The 9840-nt window shown below is 50.5% G+C and overlaps 1 protein-coding gene across 1 annotated transcript; it reads left to right on the top strand.

The window, feature by feature from the left end:
* Window positions 1–3407: 3407 nt before the first annotated feature.
* On the top strand, window positions 3408–9596 carry LOC113490995 (EVI5-like protein; the record flags this gene model as incomplete). The annotated part of the gene is made up of 10 exons (XM_026867612.1): window positions 3408–3647; window positions 5091–5280; window positions 5456–5680; window positions 6362–6436; window positions 6729–6854; window positions 7382–7525; window positions 7686–7775; window positions 8326–8423; window positions 8540–8600; window positions 9380–9596. Coding segments are annotated over exons 1-10 (1375 nt in total), but the record flags the coding sequence as incomplete, so codon positions are not given.
* Between the last annotated feature and the right edge of the window lie 244 nt (window positions 9597–9840).

Genomic DNA, 9840 nt, shown 5'->3' with positions numbered 1-9840 from the left:
CCCCCCCCCCTCACCCAACCACCGCACACCCACCCCCTCCACCGGCATCCCTGTGTCCCCCATCCGTGGGGAGGGGATTTGTGGGGGGGGGTCCCTGGGTGCCCCCCAAAATACAAAACACACACCGGCCCCCCCCCTCCCTCCGCAGCCGCCCAGAAGATGGAGCAACCGCGGCCGCAGCCCCCAGAGCCGCGGCTTTGTGCTGTCCCTGGCGCGCCTCTCCTTTTGGGTTCAAACCCAGGGATTTTAGCTACGCTGGGACGACTCGGGTTTCTTATCAAATTATCGGGTTTTTTTTCCCAAAATTCCCCTTCCCTTTTTTGATTATTTCTTTTTTCCCCCTTTTTCTGCTGGTTTTCCATCAGTCAGCGTTGCCGGCGGCGTTTAATACAGGATGGGGGGGGGGGGAAAAAAAAAAAAAAAAAGCAAAACCCACCCTCTTTTGGTTAAAAATCCCCAAAGACACCAAACCCTCCCAGGTTTTGGCTCATTTCAACCAATTTAGCACTGCGAAAACCACAAAAATCACCACCCGAGTGGCATTTTGGGTAGTTTTTCCCCAAAAAGCCACATTTAAAAATGCAGTTTGGTGGCCGGCGCTGGGGAAGGGTGAGGGGTGGTGGTTTCCTCGCTCTGTTTTGGTGCTAGATTTAATTTTCACCTGGTTTTGGGTGGGTTTGGGTTGATTTTAAAGCCAGTGGCATGTTGGGGGGGATTTTAGCTTAAAATTTGCACTTGTTTCATCCCCACCGGTGGCAAAACGCGCGGTGTTTAAACCCGTTTTTATCCATTTCGCTCCTCTTTCCGCCAACCACAGATGTTGGTGCAGCTCGAGAACGTCCCGCTGAAATATTTGTGATTTAATAATTTTTTTTTTCCTTATCCGTCTCCTTTTGCACGTTAATAGTTGGGGTTTCTGGCAAATTGGTGGATTTTTGATGGTTTGTGTACGACGGAAATTCGGCATCGCTGCCCAGCGGCTCCAAAAATTGCTGCTGAAACTGGGGGTGAAACCCTGCTTTGATGCGCTTTTAAGAGGCAGCGAAAACAGCACAGAAAAAAAACGTGAAAACAGCTCGGAGACGCAGCAAGAAACGGTGCAAAAAAGGCGCAAAACGGCACTGAGAGACGCTGAGAAAACGGTAGAAAATACTGTGAAAACGGGGTGGAAAAGGTGCGAAACGGCGCCGAGAGACGCTGCAAAAACGGGCAGAAAAGGCATAAAAAGGGGCAAAAAAGGCACAAAACGCTGCGGAAACGGGACGAAGCTCCAAGGCGAAACTGCAAAAATGGGTCGAAAAAACTACGAATTGTCAGATTTTTAAGTGCAAGGGGGGGGATATTTTAACATTTTCCTCCCAGAACGCTCTGGTTGGAGGTCGGCGTCTTGACATCCTGCTGAAATTGGGCTTTTTTTATTTTATTTTACGGCATTTTGATTGCACGATGGTATTTTGGGGGAAAACGAGTGGATGTGACGGTGACGTGAGGGGACTTTGGGGACACATGGGGACTTTGAGGACTCCTCAGTGCCCCGTCACACCCAGAAAGTTTATTTTTTTTTTAATTAACCCACCATTCCAAAGGGTCCCCTTTTGGGGACAGTTTTTAAAGAGCCTGGGCACCGTGGTGGCGTTTTGGGGACCATTTTCATCATTTTCCATCATTTTTTCCCCCAGTTTTCTCAGTGCCTTTGACAACCCCTCGGATGTTGGGTTTTTTTTTTTCTTCCAAATTCAAACATTTTCAGCAAATTTTGATACCTATCATCCCGGAACAAGCTCTTGCCATGACAAGAACCCCTGAAGAACATCAGCCACCAGCTCCTTCCCGCCATGCCTGAAAACCAACAGGATTTCACCCTCCAAAAAAACCCCTTAAAAATTTCAACTTGCCTTTTCTCATCTTTTTCCATTTCCACCTGTTTTTGGTTTGTTTTGTTTTTTTTTTTTCCCTGGGTCTAATAAACAATATTACCATTTGCCTACCTCATTTTTGGGTTGAAATCATGCGTTTCGGCCATCCCATGCTCATCCAGGCGTGGTTGTTGCTTTTATTTTCCTCCTCCCCCCATCAACGTGGAAATGTGTATTTTCCTAAAAAGCCATTTCAGGACATTCTTGCAGCCCATTGAACCGTGGCAGGTTGTGCTGCAGCCACTGTTTGATCGGTAACTTATAATTTTGCAGCGAAGCCATTTTTTTTTTTTTTTTTTTTGTTAAACCAGCATTTTGGGTGATATCAGCCAGCAAGATCTTGCAGGGAAATATTAATTATAAAAAATAAATTAACAACTCTCCTGGAGACGAAGGCGCTGCTGGACGAGCCCCATCCCGTGGTGAGCTGCATGGGGCTGAACTAAATATAATCGAAGCTTTTTTTTTTTTTTCCCCCCCGCTTTATAAAATTTCCTGCTTAATAAGCAAATCCACGTGACCCTGTGAACGACTGACCCGATTCTCCACGAAGCCGCTCTGTTAAATTTTGCCAGTTTTGGAAAACCGTTAACCAAACAACAAGGGGTTTTCCCCATTTGCGGTATGGCTGCGCTTGCCCAGCACTCCATTGCTGTGCTCTCCTCCGAGCTCGTTTTGCTCTGCCAGACAGTTTTTCCCCCCCAAAAAAGGGGTCCGAACAATGGCTTTTTGGTTAAAACCTGCCCGATTTCTAGTTTAATCTGCACAGAGAGCAAATTAAGCCCAAATCAGGTAAATCACACATTCACGGCGCATCCTTCAGGCGCTGCTGCTTTGTATTTATTTCCTCCGCTTTCTTCATCTCCTTTGAGCACGGCAGCAACTGAGGGTTCATTTTACCAGTCTTCAGCAGCATTTTTCACCAAAAGGAGAGGTTTTTTCAGCCCAAAATTGGTCAAAGCTTCCTTGAGGGATCCCAATCCCTGCTCATCTTCCAGCAAATCCCCACCGGAGACACCGCTTGAACGCCTCTTTTTTGTAGCACTCCTCAACCCTCCATTTTCCACCCCATTTCTACCAGTCCCTGCAATCCCAAACCAGGACTCGTTTCTCCTTAGGGAGGCATTTTTCCATAAAACACTGCCAAAACGGACAAACTGGGTGCTGTCAACCCTTAAAGCAAATCCACAGCAAGGACGGCTTTCTGTAAATCCTCTTTTCCCCGCGTTGGCCCGTTCCTTCCCAAAGTGAGAGTTTAATTCTAATTTTTAGTCTGATTTAATTCAACTAATTTAGGGCAAACACAGGACGATGCACTTAGACCTGGCTTGATGTAAAAACCGGGATTAAATGCGGGGTTTTTAGGGAATTAAGTGAATATCTCAGCGGGCTGCAAACTGAGCGATGCTCGCCTCCTGTTTTCTATCAGATTAGCTTAAACGAGGGGGTTTTGAAGAGATTTGATGCGATGTGGTGAGAAGGAAAAGACGGGGGGGGCACGTCCTGCTCACGTTGGTGCTTGGCTTTCCAGGTGAGACCCCAAAATCCCCGCGGGCTCGGCGTGCTGCCAGCCCCCGCCGCCATGGCGTCGCCGGCCGTCAGCCCCGACTCGTCCTCGCACGAAGCCCTTTCCTCCGTCAACTCAGCCCCGGCGTGTTCACCCACCTCCGACTCGGAAAACCTCAGCCCCGACGAACTGGAGCTGCTGGCGAAGCTGGAGGAGCAAAATCGGTGAGTGCCGGCGGGTATCTGCCCCATTCAGCCTTTTTATCATCCTTTTTTTTTTTTTCAAGTATTTCCCTTAAAATCAAAGGCGCTGCCACAACAACCAGCCGCTTCCCCCCAGCATCGCTCCAGCCGGGGTGAAAACACTCCGGTTTATTATTTTCAAGGTTGTATTTTTCTCTTTGAAAGCAGCAGGGTTTGCTCGTTCAGGCAGGCAAAGGGGATTTCTGGAAGGAGGCGGCTGTTTGGAAATAATAAATAATAAACCCACCCGCTTCAGTGGTGGGTTTTAAACCTGCTCTTGATGGGAAACAATCCCTGAGGCTCGTTTTGCTGAAAAAAATCAGGCAAAAAAGCTCCATCCCTGGCATTAAACCGGTGTTAAAATCAAGCCCTGAAATGTAAATTTCCTTGCAGAGCTATTTTTAAGCAAATTTACTCTTGGAAAAAAAAACCCAAAACACTGAAAATCTGTTTTTTTTTAAACAAATCCATTAAAGAAACCATCCACGGGCAGCTGTTGGCATCTGGCCAGGGCAAGTAGCCCATCGGTGCTGGTTTGGGGGGATATCTCCTCCTTTGGGGCGTTTCTGACGGAATATCTTCTTTTTTGGGGTGGTTTTGGAGGAATCTCTCCTCCTTTGGGGCATTTTGGCCACTCCTTTGTGGCAGTTTTGGGGGAAATACCTGCTTGTTTGGGGGGAATCTGTTCTCCTTTGGGCTTTTGGGAGGGGGAAAATATCTCATTTTTGGGACTTTTTTGGGACTGTTTTGGGGGACTCTCCTCCTTTGGGGCATTTTGGGGGGAATATCTTGGGTTTGAGGGTGAATTTGGAGGAATCTTTCCTCCTTTGGGGCATTTGGGGGGATTAGCTACTCCTTTGTGATGGTTTTAGAAGAATATCTGCTTGTTGGGGTGGTTTGCGGGGAATCTCTCCTCCTTTGAGCTTTTTTTGGGGGGAATATCTCCTTTTTTGGGACTGTTCTGGGGGACTCTCTTCTCCTTTGGGGCAATTTTGGGGGAACTATTTCCTCTTTTGGAGTGTTTTTGGTTTTGAGGGAATATCTCCTCCTTTGGGGTTTTTGGGGGGTGGAATATCTCCATTCTGGGGGACTCTCTTCTTCTTGGAGGCTGTTTTGGGGGAATATCTCATTCTTCAGGGCATTTTGGGGGAATATCTGCTGTTTGGGGCTCTTTTAGCACGGTTTTGGGGGAATCTCTCCTTCTTCGGGGCTCTTTTGGGGGAGTATCTCCTTTTCGGGGACAGTTTTCAGGGAATTTCTTCCCCTTGGAGGCCGTTTTAGGGGTATATCTCCCTTTTGGGGATGTTTTTTGAGGAATCTCTTCTCCTCGGGGATTATTTGGGGGGAACATCTCCTCTTTTGTGGCAGTTTGGGGGGCTCTCTCCTCCTGTGGGGCTTTTTTGGGGCTATCTCAGTCTCTTACAGGCTACTGGAGGCCGATTCCAAGTCGATGCGCTCCATGAACGGCTCGCGGAGGAACAGCGGCTCCTCCTTGGTCTCCAGCTCCTCGGCCTCCTCCAACCTCAGCCACCTCGAGGAGGACACTTGGATCCTCTGGGGCCGCATCGTCAACGAGTGGGACGAGTGGCGGAAAAAGAAGGAGAAGCTGCTGAAGGTGAGAAAAACGCTTTATTTTTAATTCTGTTTTAACCCCACTGCAAAAAACCTGCAGCGTGATCGTCCCCGTGGCTGGACAGGATGTTGTCTCCCCATCCACAAGGAGCTTCCCCACCTTCTTGAAACCCTTTTTTTTTTTTTTTTTTTTTTTTTTTTGCCTCATTTTTCTGCAGGAGCTCATCCGCAAAGGGATCCCCCACCACTTCCGTGCCATTGTCTGGCAGCTGCTCTGCAGTGCCACCGACATGCCCGTCAAAAACCAATACTCGGAGCTGCTCAAGATGTCCTCTCCCTGCGAGAAGCTCATCCGACGGGATATCGCCCGCACCTACCCAGAGCACGAGTTCTTCAAGGGACAGGACAGTCTGGGCCAGGAGGTGCTCTTCAACGTCATGAAGGTAACGCCTTCCCTCAAACCTCAATGGATCTTGGCCACAGCCTTGGACACCGCTTTGGGTTTTTTGAAGCTTTTTTTAACTGGATACTCATTTTTGATGGGTTTGGTTTCCACCACAAATTCCTGGAATCACCATTTCTTGCAGCAAGGCGACGTCATTCCCCGTCCATCCCACACCTCATTTTTCCTGTTGAGTTTTACTCTGAAATAAGAAACAAATGGTTGAGTATTTCACAGAATCACAGGATCAGCTAGGTTGGAAAGGACCTTGAAGATGATCTAAGTCCAACCGTTCACCTATGACAGTTCCCAACTACTAAGTCGACCCTACTCTCAAACACCTCCAGGCATGGGGACTCCACCACCTCCCTGGGCAGCCATTCCAACACCCAACAACCCTTTCTGTAAAGAAATACTTCCTGACATCTAGTCTAAACTTTCCCTAGGGCAACTTGAGGCCATTACCTCTTGTCCTGTCACTTACTAATAGGTTAAAGAGGCTATTTTGGGGTCTAAATTCAAGTGTGGAGCAACGTTGTGCTCACAGGTGTTGTCAACTAAAAAAAAAAAATGCTAATTTTGATGTTGTGGTCAAGACCTCCCACAGCAAGCAGGGTTGGTGGCCCAGCCAATTCCCCTGCTCACACATATATTTATTATGATTTTTTTTTCCTCCTTCCAGGCCTATTCGCTGGTGGACCGAGAGGTCGGATACTGCCAGGGTAGCGCCTTCATCGTGGGACTGCTGCTCATGCAGGTTTGTAAGGACCCTGGGGTGAGGAGGAGCTGCTGATGGGTTTTTAACACGCTCTGGAGACGTGGTAGAATGGGGTTGGGAAATGAGAGCCTTTTTCTTGATCCTCAGGAATAAAATGAGCTTATTCACCCCATCCCGCTTACTCCTGATGGGTTTAAAATCCCCCGTTCGCATTCCCCTTCACCCAGGGATGGCTCCCAGCATGTCCCATCCCATCACCTGATGGGAAGAGGCTCCAAACCCATCTGCTGGCAGAGTTTTAAGGGTAATTCACGTCCCTTTGGGTCTGCAGATGCCCGAGGAAGAAGCCTTCTGCGTGTTTGTGAGGCTGATGCAGGAATACCGCTTACGGGAGCTCTTCAAGCCCAGTATGGCTGAGCTGGGGCTCTGCATCTACCAGTTTGAGTACATGCTGCAGGTAGGCATCACCCCACACCCCCCCAAAATGCTCAAGGTGGTGGTGACTGTTGGGTAGAGCTGGGGGACAAGGACAGGGAGAGATAGGAGTGAGGTGGCAGCTCTTGGGAGAAATGGGTTCCTCCAACAGAGCTCGTGTCCAGCAACACGGAGATCTTGGGGCCATCTGTGAGATGCCCTGAGGACCATCCATGATTCCTCAAAGGGGATCATGAGTGAGACCCCAAGAACATCCATGAGACACCTTGAGGGCATCCATGAGACCCCAGGGCACCTCCATGAGATGCCCCCAGGGATCGTCTGTGAGACACCCAAAGGGACAATCCATGGGACACCCCAAGGACCATCCACGAGATGACCTGAGAGACACCCATGAGACCCTGGGGACCATCCCCAAGCCCTCTCCCAGAGAGCCTTCCATGAGATCCCTCCACAAGACCTCATGGACCTGTTGAAACCTCCGAAGCCATGAATGAGCCCTAAAATCATCCACCTTTCTGTTTGTTTCCCTCCGTTTCTCACATCCAGGAGCAGCTGCCGGAGCTGAACATCCACTTCCGCTCCCAGAGCTTCCTCACCTCCATGTACGCCTCGTCGTGGTTCCTCACCCTCTTCCTCACCACATTCCCTCTTCCCGTGGCCACGCGCATCTTCGACATCTTCATGTACGAGGTAACCGGCCTGCGGCCAACACCATCAATCACAAAGAGACCACAACCACATTCTCTGATTGGATGTGGAAACATTCTCCCCACACCAACTGGTTTGGTTTTGGGGGAGAAAACCTCCAAACCCACGGTGTGAAAGGTCAAGTGGGGAACTTTTCCCCCAGGGGTTGGAGATCGTCTTCCGCGTGGGGATGGCACTGCTGCAGTTCAACCAGGCTGAGCTCGTCCAGCTCGACATGGAGGGCATGTCCCAGGTACGTGCCTATGGCTTTTGGGGTGGATTTAGCCCACAGGACGTGTTTTTTGGGTGAATTTGTCCAACAGGATGTGTTTGGGGATAAATTTATCCAGTGGGACATGTTTTGGGGTGGATTTAGGCAACGTGACGTATTTTGTGGTGGATTTGTCCTAGAGGACATCAAAAGGGATGGATTTTGGGGCAGATTTGTCCAAGGGGATGTAAATTGGGGCAGATTTAGCCCCAGATTTAGTGGTTTGGGGCAGGTTTTTCCCAACTGGATGTGTTTGCAGACCAGTTTATGCAGCAAGCCACATTTTGGGATTGATTTATGCAATCAGCTGTATTTTGGGTTTGCATGACGGGCTGTATTTTGGGGCTGGTTTATGCTATAAGTTGTATTTTGGGGTGTATTTATGCGATGAGGGTGTGTTTGGGGGCAGATTTATCCAACAGATAAACAATTTTGGGGGCTGGTTTTACCCAATGAGCCCCACTTTAGGGCTGGTTTACATGATGGCCTGTATTTTGGGGCCACATTTCATGGCTGGTTTCTGCTCCTGCAGTACTTCCAGAAGGTGATCCCACACCAGTTTGACAGTTGCCCCGACAAACTCATCCTCAGGGCCTTCCAGGTCAAGTACAACCCCAAGAAGATGAAGAGGTGAGATGGAGAGACGGGTTCCTGTGCTTGGGTGGGGTCCCAGCAGCTGTGGGGCACAGGGCCAGGGGATCTGGTCCCTGTCCTCGTGTCCCAGCCTGTCCCCATGTCCCGAGCAGGCTGGAGAAGGAGTACGCCGCCATCAAAAACAAAGAGATGGAGGAACAGATTGAAATCAAGGTGAGACGGGGTCAAGTGTTGGCATCCTGGGGCTGCTTGAACCATCCTCATGGCCACCTGGCCCATCCCCAGGGCCAGTTGAGCCCTCCTGGCATGGTGTAGCCCATCCCTGAGGCCATCTAAGCCATCCAGGAGCCACTTTGGCCCCTCCCAGGGTCACTTGACCCATTCCCAGAGCCATTTGAGCCCTCCTGGCATGTCATAGCCTATCCCCAGGGCCATTTAAGCCATGCCAGGGCCGCTTTGACTCATCCCTGGGGTCACATTAAGCCACCCAGGGCCGTGTAGCCCATTCCTGGGGACACTTGAGCCATCTCAGAGTGACTTTACCTCTCCCTGGAGCCACCTGACCCATCCCTAGTGTCCCTTGAACCATCCTGGGACAACTTCGCCCATCCCCAGAGCCATCCAGGGATCACTTTGACCCATCCCATGGCCATTTAAGCTGTCCCCAGGGCCACTTAGCCCATCCTGGGTACCCTTTAGCCTGTCCCCAGCACCTTCTGAGCCATCCCCAGGGCCACTTGAGCCCTCCTGGGGCAACTTCCACCTATCCCAAGGGCCACTTAAGCCATCCCAGGGCCACTTGACCCCTCACAGAGCAGTTTGAGCCATCCCAGGGCCACTTTGAGCCGTCACTGGGGATGTTTAGCCCATCCCTGGTGCCATTTGAGCCAGCCCTGGGGCTATCGAAGCCATCCTGGGGCCACCATGACCCATCCTAGGGCCATCAAACCACCCCTGGGACTAATTCCTCCCCATTTTTCCACCCCCCCCAGCGCCTCCGCACTGAGAACCGCCTGCTGAAACAGCGGATCGAAACCCTGGAGAAGGTGAGCCCAGTAACCAGCACCCCAAATCCCTCCTGGGGGCACCCCAAAACCCCCTGTGGGCACCCAAATCCCCCCTGGAGCACCCAAAATGTCCCCTGGGCCACCCCAAATGCCCCTGGGGCACCCATGTCACCTCTGCCCAGAGATCCCAGCACCCATGAGTGTAACCCCACACCCTCCAGCACCCCTTTTATAGGCTGCACCCCCCAAAATGCCCCCCTCCCAGCACCATTTTGCTGCAAAAATCAGAGATTTAAGTCCGGCGAGCTGCTGCTTCATCATTTTTCCACAAAAAGGCTCCCTCCAGGAGGTGGGAAACGCTCCGTTTGAGCGCAAAACACCACCACCGCCGTGTTTCCCCCCATGCCGAGGGGAAAAAAGCTAAAATCCTTGGAAAACACCCCAGA

The sequence above is a fragment of the Athene cunicularia genome, unplaced genomic scaffold, assembly GCF_003259725.1.
Source record: "Athene cunicularia isolate RWA unplaced genomic scaffold, athCun1 SCF_97, whole genome shotgun sequence".
NCBI classification, from domain to species: Eukaryota; Metazoa; Chordata; class Aves; order Strigiformes; family Strigidae; genus Athene; species Athene cunicularia.
This window is presented reverse-complemented; position numbering and strand designations above follow the sequence as displayed.